The sequence below is a fragment of the Pagrus pagrus genome (assembly GCF_965226575.1).
Source record: "Pagrus pagrus genome assembly, chromosome: 24".
Lineage (NCBI taxonomy): Eukaryota > Metazoa > Chordata > Actinopteri > Spariformes > Sparidae > Pagrus > Pagrus pagrus.
This window is the reverse complement of record NC_140206.1, coordinates 16,755,356-16,778,512: the sequence shown is the minus strand read 5'-3', so window position 1 is coordinate 16,778,512 and position 23,157 is coordinate 16,755,356. Positions and strand designations below refer to the sequence as shown.

The 23,157-nt window shown below is 41.1% G+C and overlaps 1 protein-coding gene across 1 annotated transcript; it reads right to left on the bottom strand.

The window, feature by feature from the left end:
- Nucleotides 1-5,380: 5,380 nt before the first annotated feature.
- Nucleotides 5,381-22,299, bottom strand: gyg2 (glycogenin 2). Its single transcript, XM_084346691.1, has 9 exons — nucleotides 22,215-22,299; nucleotides 20,022-20,160; nucleotides 19,738-19,912; nucleotides 14,600-14,762; nucleotides 13,404-13,530; nucleotides 11,317-11,500; nucleotides 9,474-9,575; nucleotides 7,913-8,035; nucleotides 5,381-5,844 (listed from the first exon to the last, which is right to left on the bottom strand). Exons 1-9 carry the CDS (start codon nucleotides 22,219-22,221, stop codon nucleotides 5,722-5,724), a joined length of 1,143 nt encoding a protein of 380 aa, XP_084202817.1. The 5' UTR covers nucleotides 22,222-22,299; the 3' UTR covers nucleotides 5,381-5,721.
- Nucleotides 22,300-23,157: the final 858 nt, after the last annotated feature.

Here is a 23,157-nt window from a genome sequence, read left to right as displayed (position 1 = left end):
ATGTAACTTACACCTGCACACACACAAATTCCCTCCTTCCTTTTTCCGTTGATCTCACTCTCACACATAGCTTCATCCACCATCATTCCCCAATCACAAGCACTCCATCACACAGAGAGCCAGTGTACTCATCAAGCCACAGAGGAGTTCCAGATGGGGACATTAGCGAGACTATTTCTTCATCTAAACACACTAAAAGAGCATGCTTTTGTTGAAAATAAAGAATAAACAAGTGAAGGGCGAGACAGAGGAAATAGATCCCAGGTGCTTCACCAGTCTAGACCAAACTGCACTCGTAGCTCCTGGTTATTTTGCCAACCGTGGCATTCAGTGTCATCCTCCTGGAGATTTGCGTTTATGTGCCAGACAAAGGTGGAATTTCTTGGAAGCACATGTGGGTCTCAGTACCACACTGTCAAAACAAATAGACTGGGTCAGTATGGTGAAATTTTTTGTGGGGTCAGTGTGGTGTCAAGGCTGGTTACGTAAGAGGGGCTGAAAGCTCTCAGTGAGTTATATATTTGAAGATTCTATTCAAACAAACTGCAGATTGTTGTTTTCTTCTAATGCTTCTTTGCGTTTGAGTTGCTCTGGAGGCCAAAATTGTCTACTTCAGTGAGGAGAGTCTGTCAGAAAATAGGAAGTATTTTTTGCTGACAAGAGGTGGTCAAAATAACTGAACATTTTTATAACCATTCTAGGCCTGTGGATCTGTGGATCACATTTTCAGTCTAACTGATGGATGATCACAGCTTTTGTCCACGCTGAAATATCTTAATTGTGTAATTACTATTGTTTATTGAGTACGTACTGTACATTCATGGTCCCCAGAGGGTGGACCCTGGCTCTCCAGGGTCTGACTTTGACCTTTCACTTAGTGCCTCCGTGAGGTTAACATTTGTGGTTTTTGTGATCTCAACAAGATTCGGATGGATTATCATGAAATTGGGTTCAGACATTCATGTTCCCTTAAGGATGAACTGCTATCAGGTCAAAATTTTAATTTGTTCAAAACTTTGGTTTATGGCTGCATATCTAAGGACATTTTGATGAACCTCAGCATTACCTTGTGTTTAATGCTAATTATCAAATGTTTACATGCAACTGTAACACGCTTAAAGGGGCACAATGTAGGAATTCAGTTGAAAACAATTCAAATTTAATAAAAGGATCAACAGAATGTGAAGAAATAACAGTTTTGATGTTATGATGTCTATTGTGTTGCGGTGCTTGTGGTGTAAAAAACCAACATGTCCCCGTGCTCCCAGTCTGGACTGTTAGCTGCACAGCTAACTTAGCCAACTAGCTAACAGCAGCTACCATTAGCAGCAGTTAGCTGTTACTCTTATGATATGCTACCCCCTGTTCGTTTTAAGTACGAATTTGACCGGTGGCCAATTCTTACATATTGCGCCTTTAACTAGGATGCGAACATGGTGCACATTATACCTGCTAAACAGCCACATGTTAACATTGTTATCATGTGCATGTTAGCATGCTGACGTTAACATTTAGCTACAGTGCAACAAAATACAGCCTCTAGGAGCTGCCAGCATGCAATAGCACTGCTATTAATCTTGTTCAGATGTACATGAATGCAGCATTCAATATGTTAAAGGTCAGTTAATGTAGCATACTGGCTAATTAGCTTTTCTTGATGGCCACTGTGAACGACTTTCCCTTCTTCTGCTGTTCCACAAGCCTCTCTCAATCTCACGTCTTAGCTTTATAAGCTTATAAACCAGACACCTGCTTTTAACTGTCCTTGTGTCAACAGTTATTCATCTACAGTGAATTCAAACATCTGTTCTGTTGGAAGTCAGCCATTAGACTTATCTAGAAGGCTTTTCTCAAGCTTTACGATATAATTTTCATTTGCTTGTGACTCATTGTACAAATAAATAATCAGGCCCTCCTTTGCCTCCCCTCAGCATTTGGTAATTGTTAGCACCATATATCAAACAAGTTGAGGAGCAAAAGAGGTCGGAGAGCAGGGGAATGAAAATCAAACCAACCCACATGCAGGGCCAATGATTTAGAAATCTCAATGTAGGAGACAAAGGGAGAAGATTGAAGAATAAAGTATTGCAGATGGGTTCAACATTAAAATATGTCTTGTTTACTCAAACTTATAAATGACTTTATCTAGTCCACTAATATTTCACATCCGGAGGAATATTATTCAGTCTGTGAAAACACTTGTCTATAATGTCTACTGCGGAGGAGATGTTATAGTGATCACCAGGGCTATCTCAGCTTCAACTTGTAGATTGTGAATATCTGCGTTATAAACTGGTAATGTGGGAAGTAACTGGGTGTTTACAAGGCAGGAAGAGCTGATGATAGAAGTTGTTTGGTTGAATAATGGGAAATGTAGGCTCCAGGAGTCTTGGAACTACGACAGGATGTCTCAGTCCCGCTACTTTATGGAGGCGTAAACCAAAACACTGCAGTAACTTTTTCATGCACCATCAGTATTAGGTTACCTGGACACAGCTGTTTTCTTCTGTGATTGTTTGGCATCTCCTAAAGAATTATAACTAATAAGATTATCCGTGCTTCCAGAGCAGCTCTTTCACTAAAGCCAGTGAACAATCTACATTCATGTTGTATTGGATCAGACATCACCAGACCCAGCAGGATCCTTGCTGGATTCATATAGTCATTTCTTCTTATTTTGCATGTGCCAGCCTCAACATTTAATGAGCTATGTGTAAGAATTTTAGTTTAAAACATCCAAAAATAATATTATCAACAGAATGTGAAGAAATTATAGTTTTGTGTCTTGTCAAAGATGTCTATGTATTGTGTTGAAGAGATATCTACTTAAGTTAGCATGCTAACTAGTCCTGTCTCATAACACCACTTTGTACCTCAAGAGATGATAGTGAGTCACTGTATCGTCCAGTCTGCCCTCAGTCCAACTTAAGAGGATGAAGAAGGAATGCTGGCCTGAGGGTGTGTTGGAAATAGAAGCAAAACAAAAGTTAACATTTGCATCACCTTCACTGCTAGAGACAGCACTCTGCGAGTAAAGGGATGCTGAGCTCGTAACGTTTCTTGTGGACTGGCAGCTAAACAGCTGAACATAGACATATTGCACCTTTAAGGCCACTGTCCAAGCTGCTGTATTTGACGTGTTAGGAGTGAGAATGTGTTGCACATATAGACACATAAATTAGCTTTACATTACAGAAAAATGGCCATCAATTAATTTCGAACTGGTCTATTATCTGCCCTATGTATGGTGTGACCTACTGTCCATTTTAAAGCCATGTAGCCCACTTTATGGGGCTCACGGGGACATGTTGACCATTTTTATTTGCTGAACCATCAATGAATTACTTAACATTCCTAACTGGTTTAAATACTATTATTGTGAATGTATAACTTGTAATTTTGCCTTTGATTATCCTGGACTGCCACATCGCTTTATTAATATCAGTGTTTGCAGTGTGTGTCGACACACTTTGTCAATCCCTACTTGTAATTACCACTAGGAGGCTGACATGAACGACTTCACCCTGCTGACAGGTCATATTTATGCTAAATCACACACAACACGAAGGCGGGATTAGACTCCAGTCTGCCAGATAATCATTAGACAAACTGATTTCACAGATTTATACAACCTGAGAGGAGAGCTAGAAAGTCAGCCCCGCTGTTGCCTATTAGCGGGAATAAAACCGCCTCTTGGGCGTCTACGGCACACAATAAAGTCCCAAATAAAGATATCTGTGTTCCTGCTGATAGTCAATCTGTTTCTAACACCATCATCTCAAGGATGTCAGTGTCTGCATGGACTGATCTCTGATTCATTTTGCCTTTTCAGGGTTTAATGAATGAGGCGGTCAAGGGAAACCAGCAACTTATCCCCAATCTGTGCTCACACTTTAATCTTGATGAATCAGAGTCAAGCGGGAGCTGCTCAGCCGAGAGCAGCGTCGTGCCAGGTCGCCTTTCAAAGCACTCATCATCAGGCCTTTTCACTGAAGGCACAGCCTGGCCCCAGCTCACCTCACGCCTTTTGCTTTATATGCAGCACACTAGCTTCCATCGCTACGTCACAACATTATGGGAGGAATACCTATGAAAATTACATGCACCGTGTGCCCAGTGGATAAGGATCACACGGCATACTGTTGACTGCAGCCAGACATCTATTAATCTGTGTTCCTGTGCCTCTGATTTGCTGCCATGATGGAGGCAGTTCTGATAGAAGAGGCACAGTGCCCCCTGGTGGAAGAATTAAGGCACAGACTTAAGCAGTAAACAACAGCAGAGGTCTGTGTGTGTGTGTGTGTTTGTCTGTGCGTGCAACTGTTAAAAAAGAAATAAAGAATATCACATGCTTGCATGAGTGGAACATTCACAATTTAGAGACATTGAGTCACTAACCTCAAGTAGTTATTTGACTTTTGTAAAGTAGTACATCAAAAAGGATACTTGTTAATACTTTATTTTATGAATCATACATTTATCATCAATGTTCCTGAAGATTTGTTGGAAAACAACACTTGGTTCCAAGTCGAGTGGAGACAATATTTCTGAGACAGCTGTTTGAGTTTCTCGGTTAGTTGTAGTGAGTTTAGCATATTTTCAAATGAAGCTTCTTTTAAGGGACATTTTATCCAATATGTTGGTGGAGGTTCTCAGTCATCCAGGTCATTCTAAGTGCTGTATCGTAGGCAACTGGACTTGTTTCAGTTTGTTGAAGACGTTTCACCTCTCATCCAAGAGGCTTCTTCAGTTCTAACTAACTGGAGGGGAGTTGTGTGGGAGTGTCCTTACAGAGTAGTTAAGCCCCCACCAACACTTAGAATTTAATTTACTATAAATTTGTCATTTATTAATGATTGTTATTATAATGTTACCACTTAGACAAACCAATAATGAATGTCTCCTTGTCCTCTATGTGTATCCAAAGCCTGATATATCTCATCTCTTTGTGCCATAGAGCTTCACTGTTGTCCAAAAACTACTAAAAACAAATCAATGAGCCACCCGTTGCACTGAGCGACATCTTCCTTCATTACCATGAACACACACACTGTAGTTTATTTAAACTCAATCCCACATACACCATCCTGCTGCCCCAAATATTCACTAGAGCACCAAAAATGGATTAATCCCCTGCTGAAAGTAGTCCCCAATGATGCATCATTTCCTGTTTGAGTAATGTGTCTCCAGTAGAAGCTCGTTGAGAGGCAGATAAAGACATCATTGGTTTGGGTCTTTTCATGGGATTTGTTGACCAAATTTAAGAATAAAACCAGCCTGATCCTTTAATATGTGTTAACTTTTAATGCACAATTGAAATTCCAACTAGACAAAAAGCAAACCTCAGCTCTGTAAAAACAGTCTTACCACCATCTACCAAGACTTTTTCAGTAGGTACCTTACAATGATTTTGGTGTACTGCTCAGTATTGGTTTATAGAGTTTATTGACAGTGACACGAATCAGTGTTAGAGACCCTGCTTCAGGTTGTGTCGGTGTCAGTCTTAAAGTGGTAGACATCACACTGGGATGTCTAGTGGTAGAAAATCTGTATTTTTATCTGCCTGTGAAACTCATCACATCATGTCAAATCCCGACATCACAGCCCAGATATTCAGTCAGGCTATCACCATTGAGTTCAGTCTGAACTCGACCTCGGAGCAAATGAAAATGAACCAGAGGACTCGGGTCAGTTTGGGTTAGAGGTGTCTGTGTGATTTTTTTAATCAAGGAAGCGGTCCAGCATCTTCTGGATGTTATTGAAGGCATGTCTGCCCAGGTAGTCAACCTGCCCGGCCTCCCACTGCCTGCGATGCTCCAGCCGCTCTGCCGTGTCTGCAGCCCTCTGCCATGATCAAGCGGGAGAATAACAAATCAGTCTTCAAAGGGAATTTATCACAAGAAACATCAGAATGTATTCAGGCTGAGCTTCAGGTTATAGTTTCAGGCTCTCAGAATGTGCAGCCGAGCACTTAAAATCTCAGAATCGGTGGATTATCATTATTCTTTATTTCTTTGCTTTATTAATGCAAATAAATCATTAACTAATGCTTCATAGATAAGTAATGGGGTGTTAATAAGAAAGACTTCATTTATAACTACAGACTTGATCAATTGTTGTCAAAAAATAACTTTATCAATGGCTTATTACTGATTATAAAGCAGGCATATTGGAAAGTGGGACTGGAGGACAGTTATGGATCTGGGGGGACTACTGGCACAGAATTAGGGGGTGTATCATTAAACACAACAGTAATGTCATTTTTTTGAAACATTCACATTTTTCATGAGGAAAAGCAAACATGTCACTTGGTATGATAATGTCTTTTATGCGCCTCCATATCCCCAAATATGCTCCCAGCCCGGCGCTGAGGTTTTGAAACCAAACTAAAGTAGAGCTGTGGAGAAGGAGCCGCATTTAGAAGAGTCAACATGAACAGTCACATCATCCCTGCTGTCAGTCGAGGAATTCATCTGATGCCTGTTTATGTGTATAAAAATAAAATCATGCAGATACAGTGGGACACACACCTGAAAACACACCTCATGCTGTAAGAACACTGTTATGTGTTTCTTGGCCGCTTTAGTTACTAGTTACTAGTCAGTATTCTGTACGGAAAACATATCAAATATACATTGCTGAGTTTAGATTAAACTGCCCAATATATCCAGCATACAAAGTTGTTAACGTTAGCTCCACTTTGACATTAAAATGCTGCTTCAATGTTAATTAATTACTCTGAACAGAGACATTTTGCAGAATGAATACTCTTCTGGCGACCCTGGTGGACAAAAGTGGAATGAGCCCCACCATGTCTTGTCTCAGGATGTCAATCTGGCTGCGGAAATAAACGTTTGACCAATGAAAACCTTTGATTCAGCTGATGTCCAGGTCAAAATGAGAGAAAATATCATTGGTTTGGTCTCACAACATCCAACACTGTATGACAAACACCACAACCACTACCTCAACAACCAAGTCAAGGACTTGGCATATATATGTCTTGAGTTCTCCAAGCAGCTGGGATACAATGAAGATGGTAATGTAGCTGTTATTCACTTGATTACGTTATATGTTGGTCATGGGGCTGTTGGCAAGATTGGGTCCAGGGGGAACTTACTGAGCTCATTCACAAGGCGTCAGTGACCAAATCTGATCCTGATGTGTATTTCATAAATCGCATGCAGATTTTTTTGCAGTTTCGCATCCCACTGGTGGGAAAAGGCTTTTAGTCAGAATCCAACCCGGTGAGAGGCATTAAGAATAACCATAGTAACCACATACAAGTAGCCAATCTTCTCACTTATTTTTTTTTTTTCTCATCCGTCTGGCAAAAGATACAGAAGTATCTGCTGCCGTACCACCAGACTACAGAGCAGCTTCTCTCCTCAGGCTGTGAGGCTCCTGAACCCATCCTCAACACTCCACCTCCTTGTACACTGAAGTAAAAGATAGATCTCCATATTTCTTCCACCACTGGCCTTAACCAATGTTGCTATGCACTGTTTAATTAGAATAGTAGCAAATCTATCAGTGATTGAAGTTGGGACCAAAACAGGGCGCCATAATTGCTGAATTAATTCAGAAGTGTCCCAGAATCCTGAATCAATTTGAGCTGCAGATTGTCGTGAGTGTGATGCGTCATTAGAGGTGCGTGTAACAACATGTTAGGTTCTGGGTTTGGGAGATGCATACCGAAATGCACCCTGGGGCATGTAGTAAACTTCTCTATCTGTGTTTTTTACATACACAGTCTTGTATCGTTCCAACTCTACAGTAAGTCATCTAACATTGTTTATTATATTATGAACCAGACTTTTTCTCCCAGAACTCTGGGTACCTGAAATAACTCCTACTTTGAAATGCACATTTGGATCAGTATGGATCATAATGGTATAGAAGGTTTACATACAGGATTTGAGTCCAAGGTCCGGTCCTTGACCTCCGGCTCCTCTGGTACCTGGATCTCCGCTCTCTGTCTGTCCTCAGATGTTGCTGACCCGCTCTCCAGTGATGTGTCATCTGTACTAGAAGACTACACACACCATCGTCACGTCAGTCATGAATGCACTACAGTAATGGCTGTATGCTACAAGGAGTCAAATCACACAGGAGCAGAGGTTTAAATAAGACTCGGTTCTGCTCTATTCTCTCTGCTGAGTGCTTGATAACACTGTTGATGTATGTTCATGGCTGTTGTCATACTGGAGGGCGTGTGTCTGTTCGGGCTAATCTTACAAGCTTGTATAAACACAATGCATCAAGTTGAAATGAATTAAACAAATGACAGAAATGCAATGAGAAGCTCAGAGGCCTGTGGCAGATAATAGGCTCTGTGTCCCTGTGTTCTTTTTTCTGCTGGAGTCAAATGCAGTCAAGCAGAAATACTCATAAATTAACACTCTCATCTACTGGAACTAACAAGAGGCACTTGAGCTGCCTAATAACCCACCATAATAATCACTGTGATATATTATAAACACAAGAGGCTATGCTAATAAGGTTAGTCATTAAGCTAATTAATGGATTGATTAGCAAATATTTCAACTGGCTACTGACTTGGCTTCAGAGAACATGTGTGACTTCAAATCAGAATCATAAATACTTGAGTAAATAAATAAACTCTGTTTGAAGTTCTTGGAAGGGCCTTTTTGTCTTTTGAGCGTTTTACTCTGCTTCCAGTCTTCGTGCTAAGCTACGCTAACATGTCCCTGTTCTGGATCAGAGTGTGAATTTGATGGCACACATGCAAATTTCAAAATGTTGAACTACTATAACATTATTTCGCTATTTGTTATAAAACTGATCACATAAATGTTGCAGTGTAGAGTATCGTGTGACAGATCTAACCCTAACGCTTATTGCGTACAATTTGGGAATCACTGCTTTACACACTTCAATAACTGTAAAGTCATAGTTAGAGTAGTTAAAGTGGGCCTAGTGAGTAGATGAGTCTCCGCGTTCGCAGTGATGACGTTTAATGTCCCCGACAACCTCTGTAGTCTCATTTAGCCACTTGTTAGCAACCGCAAGTATTATGAATTATGTAAAAATTTATAAATAGAGCTGTATTATTGCAGCTCATAGTGACTGTCTGATCTCTTAAAATTAACATTTTTTTTTAGCATACTATGTACAAACATACAAAAAAACAGTAGGAGTTTCACAAACATAAGAGATCACGGAGGTTCCCCTAGAAATTTCGTGTTGTTGCACCCAGCTTCTTCAGCAAGACACAAGAATGAACAGAACATTAGCTGACACATTCTTAACACTCTCACTGTAGAGCTACTGACTATTTAATCAACTTAAACGTTAAATAGTTGATTTTCGAGTCTCATTCCCAACTCATTAAATACTGACGCTTTTGGTTGGCGGCCAACCGAACCTGCAATCCCAAAGTATTTGACAGCAGCACAAAAGAACAGCTATGATAAGGGTAAACAGATCAATGTTTTGGTGCCTCATCTCACCGTCTTTGGTGATTGAGGCCTCTTAGGTCGGGGTGAAAAATGTGCGAGCAGTGAAGTGGAGCCGTCCAGAGTTTCTCTAAATGGCATCTTGGCTTCTTGGACCTACAAAACAAGGGAGGATGTTGAGTGTTGGGACGACAACCAATACCAAGGCTGGGCAGCCATGTGTCGCGTTTGGCTGCCAGTCTGCATGTTTATGTTCCGGCCAAATTCTGCAGCGGCTTATGTGACTGATTAACAAAGCTTCAGCTAAAGAGGGGGAAGTCATCAGTGAAATGTGCTGCTTGAGTGCTTTGGAGTGAAAATCTGCAGAGCATTCACTCAACGTGGCACATGGTCGACTTCCTGCACAACAACACTGAGTGATATAGCTGAAGAGCACATTTAAAATCAGAAGCATTATATGGGGTTCATCAGTCAAACAACTACATATAAACATTTTAACTGTGTATTACCACGAAAATGACACTTTATTTTACAGGTCACATATTTCTCTAATGTCTCTACAGTATGTGCAAAGAAAGGTTCCTGAGATTATGATTTAATGGGGTACTAACTTTAGGGATAGAGGAGATTCGGTTCACATCCACTTCATTAATGCTGTTTCATTTATGGTTTAACATGGAGTATATTAGTCAGAGCACAGCAGGTCAGCTGAGGGTTGTACACATCCACACACAATTTCACACATGTGGAGACAAAGTTTCAAATTATTAATGAATCCTGTCTACAGCTTTTAATTGTGTCCCACAGTCTTCATTTGTTCAGTTGTTTGGAAGATGGTTCAGTTGTCATCACAGTATGGAACATTAGTCACTTGACAGCAGGTGGTAGTATCCTCCTCGATCTTACTCTTGTTATTTACTGACTCCTGCTCCATGACCTTTGACCTCTTCCCAGGAGATGCTATTTATGTGTTCCAGTCAAAAACAGAGGTCGGAATTTTCCTAGTTGAAATGTCCAACTTCAGACCTCCAAGCGTTCCAGGTTCACAATGCCAGACTTGTCTTGTTGTGACAAAATGATGTCTCTTCGACGAATGTACACTTGTATGCTCCCATTGTTGTGCGACATCGGACAACTAATCCCTCAGGAAGCCGGGGTGGACGGATCTGCCCTGAGTTTACAAGTGGGAATTCTGACTTTGAGTGGTATTTCATTGTACTTTTTCTAGTAGCAGGTTGGAAAAAATGTTAAGTCCTGATTTGTCTGGTGCACAGCAAGTTCCATACTTCGACCACGTGATGACAACCGACCTTTCTACATGACAACTGAGCAACTTCAAGACACATAGACCCTTTTCAGAGCAGATATTTTGACCTTTTACAGTAGGGAAAACCAAGCTACAATAACATGACTCATATATTCTATTTAAGTGAGTCTTTTTCAGGACCCTTCATGACTTACAGGGAATGGAATTAATGTTATTAGTCACTGTTCTTCTGCTGTTATAACAAGTCAGATTGTGTGACATGAATAAGACCTATGCCTTTCCATCACTGATCTGATCTGATGTGTATTAACATTGTTTTTGTGTAGTTAACTTAAGCCATTATTTAAAGGTGCAATATGTAAGAATTGGCCACCTGTCAAATTCATACTCAAAACACATATCGATAAGATCATAAATCAAACTGAGCAAAGTGTTGGAAATGAACAGACCTGAATCAGAGGCCTTTGAGTCTCTTCAGAAACTTCACTGGTGTTATAGGTTGACACTGTGGCTGTGTCAAAGAGCATCTGACCACTGAACCGACTCACTACTTTTGGGCTAGATATTGCTCCCCTGACCCCGCAACCAATCAGAGAGAGGAAATATTTCACATCACATAGATGTTCAAACCTCTTGTAGTTTCTCCAGCACTTCACCGGTCTGTTTCTCTGATGATGTCGGGTCACGGTGAAGGTATTCCTTCCACCACAGAGATACAAAGCGTCCCATAGAGTGTGAGTGGCCTCTGTCCTTGCCGGAGCTCCAGGGCTTCACTGCTCCTGTGAAGTGGACGATCTTTGCACTGTGTCCAAACCTGCAGACACAAAATAACACCTCCAGCATCAATCGAGATCGAAAAACATAGATCAGTTGGTTGAAGATGGTACAAACAAAGGTACGATTGAAAGCTGAAATGTGTGGTGAATGATGCACAGTGTTTTAGGACAAGATTCATATTTTACAGGACCCTAACCCTGTTTTTATGTCCAAGCATTTTTATAAGGGTGTTTCCCCTGCACTCATGTAATTTAATTTTAATCAAAATATGTTATCATGTGAGCAAAGTGATAACAACAGAGCTTTTAAAGGACCAGTTTGTGGGATTTAGTCGCATTGAGGTTGCAGATCGCAGCAAAAAAATAACCCCTCACGTCAGCCACTAAAAACAAAAAGAAAACAAAAAGGAAAAAGTATGAAAGGCACTCCAGAGCCAGTGTTTGGTTTGTCCATTCTGGGCTACTGTACAAACATGGCAGACTCTGTGGAAGAGGACCTGCTCTCTCTGCAGATATAAAAAGCTAATTCTAAGGGACCAGCAAATAACTCAAAGAGCATCAGTCCTAAAGTGTGTAAATTTTAGACACGGCACGATTACATGCATAGTCAGTAAATAGATGCAAGAAGATGCTAGTAAACTCAAATTTACTCTGGGCGGTATAAATTGAGGTGAAGACCGAGTCATGCCAGACAATTAAAAAATGTTTAAGCTTGACTGATAAATTAGTGCTCATCCTGAGGCTTTATGAATCTTTTTCATAAATATACAGAAATCAAGGTGGAAAAACGCTGAACTGGAGGTTCCCTGTGATGTCTGAGGTCAAGCTGAGGCTGAGCTGCCACACAATCACTCTACAGCAAACATCTGCGGGCAGGATTTGCTGTCTGGTGCGAATAATCACCTACTGAAACTTCACTTGGCATTCTGTATGAACACACCCGTAGAAACATCCTACAACTCAATTTGAATATCAGACAGATCCTGTGTGGGCCTCTGACCCCGAGGCTGAGGAACTCTCATATAATACTTTTGCATTTGTAAAAATAGGACTGTGGTACAGCTGCACTAATATGGACAGACTGTACACACAGAACCAAAGTCATGTGAGCTTTGTCCATTAGATTCTCATGAGATATTGTGCACCTGAATACCACTTCTGAATACATGTTCTGTTACTCCTTCCACCGTTGTAATCTTAAAGGAACAGTTCACCCAAAAATGTATGTTCAGTCATCATCTCCTCCCTCCATGCTGATGGAAAGTCAGGTGAAGTTTCGTAGTCCACAAAACATTTCTGGAGCTTTACAGCCAAACAGCGCTGCAGCATTCTGCTAAACAACTGAAGTAGCTAGGGACTTGTTTTAAAACAGATTCAGATTCAACATTCATTAATAAATAAAATAAAATAGCTCCATATAGCTCATTGGGTGTAATCCAAGTCCAAGATAGTCCTGATATCGAAATTGATTTGATTTACACCCTCAATGTGCAGTCGAGCACTCGCACCCACTTCAGCAGGGTGCACGCTAACACTTTTAGCTGAGCAGCTAAAGTGAATATTCAAGCTTAAATGTCACAAAGTACTATACTTGTAATATGTACTTGTTGTGGTCCAGCTAAAATGACATTCTATCTATCACTATAGCATCTCGCATGTCTAGTATAAAGATGTGACATAGATGTGTGAAAATTGGCGAGTTCAGTTTTATTATTACTGACTGAAATGATGCCAAATCTATGAAAGTTAGTCCTTAGTTCTAATGAACCAAAATTATCTCCTAATTTATTGATGAAGAGAACAGAATAACAATCGTTAATCATGCCATAGAGAGCCTGTCAGCCTGATAATGTGGTTAACTCTAATCCATCAACACAAAAGTGTGTGAGCCCAGTAGAGAGTATAATGGGACGCTGCCCCGGGCACTGCAGACACACTCACTGTTGGAGAGCAGGGAGGTAGCTGTAGACGGAGCTGCCACTGAGGTTGTAGATAAACGGCAGGTGTTTACTGATGTCTTCCACCGGCCAGCTGCTGAAGAAGCTGTTCAACAGGCCCTGGTCCCCTCCTGACAGCAACAAATATACAATATATGAGAATAAACAACTGCCACTGTATTCCTAAATGAGCTGTCTATATGTTCCATATCATTCTATCAGGAGATATATTTGAATTACACAAAAGTACACCTCGATTACAAATACACATATTTTCCTTTACCTGAAGTGCTTTGTATCACTCACACCAAAAACAGTCTAGATGGAAAAATAGCACCACAGGTAAGAGGAAAAATATGTATTTTGAATTTTGGGATGAACTGTCCCTTTAAGGAAGACACATCACATTGCTATGATGTCGTGAGTTTTGTTTGTAGTTAGCGCCTACATTACATCTGACAAACTGTTTGTATTGACCACAGGGGTGTTGCACTCAGAACCTGTGGGGGGCGCCAAATCAAATAAAATTCAAATTTCTACATAATGTTGCTTTAATATTAAAGAGAAGGATGGATACTGGATTTTTGAGGTCAATGCCAATTCCAATATTGCGGAGAAAAATAAATTCAGATGTAGCCAATATTGTTATAATATTGCTATTTAGGTTACACAGGGAAATAATAGAAATGAATCACATTTGCATAAAGCTAAGCCTCTGTGCCATCCTCTCATTCAGCTCCTATGTGAAATATGCATCAGTTACACTTCCACTCCAGATGTTTCTGTCCATTAAAACACAGCGGATCAATCAGCCCTCCAGTGGCTGATTCAAGATGTTTAAAGAGCAGGGGCCAAAAAAATATAAAGGGCACCGGCTGTATGCAGTGGGGCACCAGAGCAGAGAAAGTCAAGATATATTTATAGTGAAGAGAGGGCGCTATATCATAATTTATCTCTTAACAGCCTACTGAAAAACATTAATTATTCAGTAATATTCATATAATTTCAGGTGTTAAATATCACCATCATACATGTCTGCACTGAACAATGGAGCACTTCATTTCAGACAGGGTAATAAGCAATGACCAAAAACATCTTTGGCCTCTCCTTTTAATTTGCTCTGAATGCATCCTGTTGAGTTGTCAGCGTTCAGAGCACACAGCGTTCTCTGCTCTGAAGCCAGCCATAGTCACGTATTACCATCAAAGCTGCCGTGCTGCCGGGCGTGATCCAGTAGGCTGGCGTGGGTGTGGAGCGAAGGTCTGAAGACAAACACGCCAGAGTTGAAGCAGTCGGGCCAGCCGGGGTCAGGAGCCGCTGACAGCTCCTCTCTCTCGAACAGTTCGTCCACGTTACACAGAACCTGAGAGAAAACAGGCCAATCAGAGGTTAATGTGAACGCCGGGCCGCTGGGCGTGTGGGCAAGAGCATATGTGTGGCTGAAACACACATAGGTTACAACTGCCAAGAGACAGACTGGCTGACTATTTTGAAGGGTCAGTTCACACAATAAACCCAAATACAACATTGAAACAGGATTATCCAGATGAAGGCTTTCTCTGTTTAGAGAACTGGTGCTAACATACAGTCAGAATTTGACCTTTTAGCCACACAAGCATAAGGACTCACTCACACACTTCAATATCTTCATATCAGACCTGGAGGTTATCAAGCATGTTATTTACAATAATCAAAATTTTAAGAGAAATATTCCACAGGCTTTATGTTGAGGGAATCAGGGCAATGCTAACCTTTGGGTTAGCGTCGACCCTGCAGCACTCTGGCACAAACTAGTTACACTGAACGTCTTACTAGTGAAGTAGTGCGCTGCAAAATTGCTGCCACGTTAATTAGTCAAACATGGATTCAGCTCAAAAAAAAAAAAGCTTTACCAGTGTGACTACTGTACAAGTTCAACTGGTAAACATTCTTAGCCTCACCACTAGTCACTAACTAGTAAAGATAAAATCTCTGCGCCTAGTGTAACATTTTTAGCCTCACTTGTTAACCAGCAGAGGTGGCAAAAGTACATACTTTCTTTACTCAAGCAGAAGTACAGATACTTGTGTTAAAACAACTCAAAAAGTACAGGCTCTGAAATGTATTCAAAGTATCAGAGTAAAAAGTATTCTCCTGACATCACATCATATTAATATAATTCAAAGACTATTAAAGGTAAAGGTAGAATCAGTAGGATTTGTCCCAGCTGTTCCTGAATGCACCACAAAGACAGTTGATTGTTGGTCTCATTCCCAGGACGTCAAATAGCCACATTTTGGGTCTTCTAAAAGCTGACTTGTTGGGACTTTGGTGCTACTCGTGTGGCATCGGGCTTCACCAGCAAGGCTTCTGTCGGACGCTGGACAAAAGTGCTACTAGTTCCTGAAAAAGAGTTTTTGTTCAACTAGTATGACAGAATATCCAACTAGCGCAGACAGAGTCCAAACTAGTGGAGGAGACTGGTGTCTGATATTCTGGATATGTAAAAAAATGCTCAAACGGCTTCCCATATAGCCTCCCTCATAAATCTGAATTTCCCTCAGAATGTTGTGAAATGTTTCAGCGCTTGAATGATTTAGATTTTCCAACTATTGATCAAAATATTTCAGACTATTTAAAGTTACCATACCTCAGAGAAAATGACAAATGTTATAAAATCATTGCAGAGTTCCATGAGATCCAAGTGAATTATTCCAAAACAGAATTCTTTAAGATATGGAGTGAACTGGCCCTACTTCCTCTGTCTGTGTTTAATGAAATGACCCACTTTCTGGTGCTGTGGCACAAGCATCAATCTCTCTTACTTAAAAAAGATAAAGACTCCTCCTTTGTAATTCCAGTCATGTGGTGCAGAGACACTTCCCGAAGCTTTTTAAGCAGCGCCGCAGTGGATGAGATCGTCTCAAACGAGGCGACTGCAGCTGGCTCGTTATGTCCTAAACTTCAAGTACCAAAAGCAATTTTCTGGCAATAAATGTGCTTAAGCATCAAAAGTAAAAGTAAGTAAATTATACATACAGTACAGACCAAAAGTTTGGACACACCTTCTCATTCAATGAGTTTCCTTTCTTTTCATGACTATTGACGTTGTAGATTCACACTGAAGGCATCAAAACTATGAATTAACACATGTGGAAATATGTACTTAACAAAAAAGTGTGAAACAACTGAAAATACGCCTTATATTCTAGTTTCTTCAAAGTAGCCACCTTTTGCTCTGATTACTGCTTTGCACACACTCTGCATTCTCTTGATGAGCTTCAAGAGGTAGTCACCTGAAATGGTTTTCACTTCACAGGTGTGCCCTGTCAGGTTTAATAAGTGGGATTTCTTGCCTTATAAATGGGGTTGGGACCATCAGTTGTGTTGTGCAGAAGTCAGGTGGATACACAGCTGATAGTCCTACTGAATAGACTGTTAGAATTTGTATTATGGCAAGAAAAAAGCAGCTAAGTAAAGAAAAACGAGTGGCCATCATTACTTTAAGAAATGAAGGTCAGTCAGTCCGAAAAATTGGGAAAACTTTGAAAGTGTCCCCAAGTGCAGTCGCAAAAACCATCAAGCGCTACAAAGAAACTGGCTCACATGAGGACCGCCCCAGGAAAGGAAGACCAAGAGTCACCTCTGCTGCGGAGGATAAGTTCATCCGAGTCACCAGCCTCAGAAATCGCAGGTTAACAGCAGCTCAGATTAGAGACCAGGTTAATGCCACACAGAGTTCTAGCAGCAGACACATCTCTAGAACAACTGTTAAGAGGAGACTGTGTGAATCAGGCCTTCATGGTAGAATAGCTGCTAGGAAACCACTGCTAAGGACAGGCAACAAGCAGAAGAGACTTGTTTGGGCTAAAGAACAAAAGGAATGGACATTAGACCAGTGGAAATCTGTGCTTTGGTCTGATGAGTCCAAATTTGAGATCTTTGGTTCCAACCACCGTGTCTTTGTGCGACGCAGAAAAGGTGAACGGATGGACTCTACATGCCTGGTTCCCACCGTGAAGCATGGAGGAGGAGGTGTGATGGTGTGGGGGTGCTTTGCTGGTGACACTGTTGGGGATTTATTCAAAATTGAAGGCATACTGAACCAGCATGGCTACCACAGCATCTTGCAGCGGCATGCTATTCCATCCGGTTTGCGTTTAGTTGGACCATCATTTATTTTTCAACAGGACAATGACCCCAAACACACCTCCAGGCTGTGTAAGGGCTATTTGACCAAGAAGGAGAGTGATGGGGTGCTGCGCCAGATGACCTGGCCTCCACAGTCACCGGACCTGAACCCAATCGAGATGGTTTGGGGTGAGCTGGACCGCAGAGTGAAGGCAACAGGGCCAACAAGTGCTAAGCATCTCTGGGAACTCCTTCAAGACTGTTGGAAGACCATTTCAGGTGACTACCTCTTGAAGCTCATCAAGAGAATGCCAAGAGTGTGCGAAGCATTAATCAAAGCAAAAGGTGGCTACTTTGAAGAACCTAGAATATAAGACATATTTTCAGTTGTTTCACACTTTTTTGTTAAGTATATAATTCCACATGTGTTAATTCATAGTTTTGATGCCTTCAGTGTGAATCTACAATTTTCATAGTCATGAAAATAAAGAAAACTCTTTGAATGAGAAGGTGTGTCCAAACTTTTGGTCTGTACTGTATATATACATGAATGTAGGGTAAGCACAACCCCATGTGGCATGAGCACGAGTAGATGCAGGACAGAGAACGTATAGTCCATGATGTGGACTTCCACCATCAGCTCTGTGGATGTATGTGCGTCAGTGCAGGTATAACCTTGAGACTATATGTTCATCTGTGTTTACTGAGCTCAGTTTTCAAACACGCCTGCTCCTGCTAACATGAGAACATGTTTGCACTGACCAAACAGAGAAGGAACTGAAGGTAACATCATGCTCCAAACATGTCCTGTGTGGCCATTGATCTGGCTTCACTGACCTACGCTGAGACATTGGCCAACAGGTCAGAGCATGTATGGCCCAACAGCATGTTGGTTTACAGATAGCTTTAGATGTGGGGATGGACAGAGTGAATAGGACGAGCTGTGCAGTTTGTGCCTTGCTGCAGTATCGTGTTATTCGACAGAGCTCCGTGTTTTGGTTTCTAGGAATAATTCCTTTGAAGAGTGATCAAAGCTCTGGTTTTAAATATGTGAAACATCATAAAAAGAATAAATGAGGAATAACGTCTCTTCAGGGTAAACAGCTTATGTGTATTATTATGGCTCTTGGTTTGTTCTTAGTTGTTCGAAACCTTTTAGACACTGTTATTCTCCCACTGTGTGATACTGATACTGATACTATAATACTTTGTGCCGTAAACAGTTGTGTCCCCCTCTCACACTGAGGATGACAATTTTAGGATTAAAAACTGAATTTATCTTCTCACGTGTTCACTCATGTGCGTAACATGCGGCAAGCTGACTTAGCCTTAGCTAGCTTTATAGCATCATACTGGGTGGGTGTGTTTCAGTAACGAGCAAGCCTCTAGGAACAACACCAGGCTGTGAAGCCAGTTCTACATCGTGGCTAAATTGTGTCACTACAACGTACCGTGATGCTCAAAAAGACGTTTCCCTTCAGCTTCTATTGTGAAAGAAGCGGCTGTAAAACGGTGGATGCGTTTGATCCATTTTGTCAAATAAATGTTGGGAAGATAAAGTTCCATTTGGACTTGGCTGTGCAAGGCGGAATATGCGGGTAATTTTATACCCAGGAAGTCAAACTTTTTTTGGCAACAGGTGCCACTATGCAGCTTTCATTGGAATGATGAGCCCCGCCTGAAACGCAATATCCAAGTTTCCCTTAACGGTACACACAGCTCCACCCACGCTCCACCTCATTTTTAGATTTTTAGTAGTTAGATGGAGAAAAAGCACTCCCAAGATAGAGATGGCCGGTACCACCCACATGGAGGTTCACAACGGCTGTTTAGTCACCATCCCTGAGGCACCTGAGGTTGCTGCTTGGGTGTCAAGCCAGGTGACTGATCACCTGCAGCCCTTATCAGTCGGTTAATCTGTCAGGGGGGGTTAATTAAAAAGAATATTCCAAAACTAATGATTGTTCCAGTAGTATGGGAGATTAGCCTCAGGCACATATACCCAACCAGCCATGGCCATTCTGCTTGTTAAAAGGCAGCTTTTGTGCAGTCTATACCTGCTCTGTGTGAACAGTGTCATAGTGTTATGATCTGGTGCTAGATAAATAAAATTGACTTCAAACATAGACTTAACTAATTTTCACCAAGATCAGCACTTCATGACAATCTGAAACACAGATATTCTATATAGTGCAGTCAACATGTTACTGTACGCTCAGTGGACTCACGAGTGTGTCTGCATCCAGGAAGACACATTTGCTGTACTGGGTCAGAGTCCAGCAGTGGATCTTGGTGAAGGTGATGCCGAGTTCAGGACGTCCCAGCATGAACAGGTTGGGATGGTCCTCGCTGTCCATCACGTCCACCATGATGACCTTGTCAAACACATTGCCAAGGGAGAGCCTAATGAGATATAAAGTTTGAAGAGTTAGGGGCTCACACCAACACTTCATCCATTTCAGCTGAACTTTGGAGCTCACAGTTGTCCTGCACAGCAAGAACCATCACCCACCTTTTCTGTTCTGAGACGTTTGGCGTGACCATGACAACAATACTGCGAGTCGTCCCGTGATGCCGCAGACTTTTAGCCACCACTACGGCCCCCATGCAGTATGAGTCCGAGGTGACCAGAGTGACGAAGGCCTCTCCAGCTAAAGAATGGTCAGATGACATTAGGCAGATATCAGCTTTCATATCATTATCTATCTCAGCTGTGACTGGATGGAGTAGTTCCTCTCTTAGGGACTACAGCATGATGAACAAATGGACTAAATTCACATTATAGTGCATGGAGGAAGCAGTTGTAACAGAGTCTTAGAATGAGGTCAGCACATGGTCATCAGATCAAATACACAGTGAGAGTGCAGATGGAAACTTATCATGCGCTTCTTTAGAACACCTCATATATCATGGAAGAATCAGTGCATCGTAGTGTGGTGCTTGCTGGAGGGTATGCAGGGAGCTGACAGCTATGTTCAAACGTTCAGGGCATGTCCAGGGCTTAAAGCTAGGGTCAGTAAGTTATTCTAGAAGTGTTTATCTTAACACGTAAGTTTCAAAAGGTTATTGGAACAAATGGACCAAATTCTGACAGTGAAACGAGTCAATTTGTTGCCTTGTGACGCTGTTTTACAGCCACTTCTTTCACAATGTAATCTTATAGAAAAATATTTATTATGCATCATGTGACTTACCATCCACAACAAAAAACTGTCATCAAAGACTTCAAGGATGGGTTTTCCCAGAAGTTATAGCAACTACAGGCAGTAAAGGGAATATGACATTATGCTATTAACAGGAGGCCAAATGTAAAGCACTGTTACCTTGTATACAATGACAGATGTCTCTGGTTTTCTAACATTGTTGGAAACATTCGGGATAATTAATGTGGTCAAAACAACAAAATACATAGTTCTTGGTTTGTACATATTTTGTTACATATTATGCCTTTAAATAATGGCAGGATTTCTAGATCTGATCACTTTTTTGCAGTGATTCCTAAATTTCCCCTTTATGTTTTGTTGGTGTGTCTTTAAATGAGTTCAAGAGTATTCACAGCAATGTTTCAATAAAATCAATGATGACTCTATTCCAGCATTTCTATTAGAGCATAATTAAAGTTATCATTTATACCTGAGTCAAACTGCCTGCTGAGAAAAAAAACAACTGGAATTTTACCACATATATATTTTCCCTTTTTTTCTGCCCTCTCCCCGTCTGGCGACCACTGGGTTAATGCATCAGAGCTTCACAGTGACCATAGCAACATTGTTTGCATGTTAATCAGGTAGAATCGGACACTAATCAAATGGGTTGATTTTTATCTGACTTAGAGACAGTGAGATACAGTTTCTGCATCATGCTGCCTAAAAACAACTAGACCTTTGTTGAGTTGTGTACTAACATTATCCCAAATCCAACAATCAAATCTGTAATTTTCCTGAAGGTAACAGTGCGTTTCATTTGGGTGTCGCTATAACTTCCAGGAGAGAGTCAGAGAATCTTTCCCTCTTTTCATTTTTAAGCCAGAAGCAGAATTTGATTTCTACTCCTGATCCCACAAGAAAACTCTGAATAATGAAAGAAGCTTTAAGGCCGGCATTTGTCCAAACCTTCATGTCTGATTATGAACCAAAGTGCCTGGAACTACGGACACTAACCAATTTTGTTCTGTGAGAAATGACTCCCACCGCAAGACTCTATCTATAACAACATTTTCACACAAAAGGCCACTAATGGCCTTCTTTTCTTTCCATTATGCTTTCACCGTGAGGGTAAAACACTTTTACGTGCAGTATTAAGTGTGTAGTGTTGACAGGCGCTTCAGAGTTTCATTTTCCTGGCCTGCAGTCACATGCAGAGGCATGTAACCTTTTGTCTGCAGCCATCTCTGGGCTGCGTGTGGTGTTACATTTCAATTGCCACACAGTTTGAGCAAAGTGTAGAGGAGTCTTTTCTCATTTCAAGTAAAACTGGGTCACTACAGTGTATTCTGTATAATTTAACAACCGGGGAGAATTACTATCCTGTTCCCAAGGTTCACGGCTGAAACAGCGGGTAATTCTGGGACACCAGTCTTTTATTTACGAAGCTTACTTAACCTGAAGGTGAACGAGCAAAATGGAACGCCATTTATTACTCAATAGAATTCAACAATAGAGGAGTACAATTAAATTTTATACACAGATTAAATAAAGCCACCTACCTGACATTGTTGATGTGTGGTGTCTCCTGCAAATCCAGGACTTTATTTATCCCACTAGGCGAGCAGGTGTTTGCTGAACTTTGATGCAGATGGTCTCTCATACAGATAGCACCTTTCCACCAGATGATACTGGAACCTTAAATACTGAGGGGATGAATTACTACTCAACGCCGCACGATGAAGTCATATCCCATTCTGTTTATGACTGGAGCAGAGTCACAGAGTAAAGAGCTGCCCACTGTGTATTCCCCTCTGTTTGGTCAACTGGTCATTCAACTAGTAGAAAGAGAGCTTTTCCAAGTGTTGTGCAACAGGCTCAACCTTCACAACCTGCCATCTGCTGATGCAATGTTTTAACTTTCACTTTCCACATGTTAGTGTATCGGTCCACAGAGGTGTTCTTAAACTCCAGTGTCCCCCTCAGACAGTCATCTTGACACACACACACACCAATCAACCTCAATTTGATGTAAATGTGTCAGATTTTCATTTGCAGTCAATGGGCAGGCTCTTGTCACACACTTAAGTTCCAGTGTGCAGAATTGAATGGCATTGTGTGGTATGGTTGCAGATTGCAACCATGGAAACGATCTGGGCTACTGTAGAAACATGACTGTGCCACATGGCACACTCTGTTGAAGAGTACCTGCTACACACTGGACCTTAACTATGGGATGAAATTAAAAAATAATAATTATAAAAATGCATGTGAATTGAAAATCAGATTGATAAATTAATAACTAACCCAGTGGCACAAGCAGGCAGTCCCTGAGCCTGTCGTTCAGCGGCTAGCCCGGTAGCACAAAAAATAAATCCAGATTAAATCCAAATCTAATGGATATGGTATCAGCATTTATATAACAATCAACTATTTTTTTACAACCACCTTAACAGTGAGTGAGTGGACCCTGAGTTCAGATTATTTTATCATACTCACTGATCT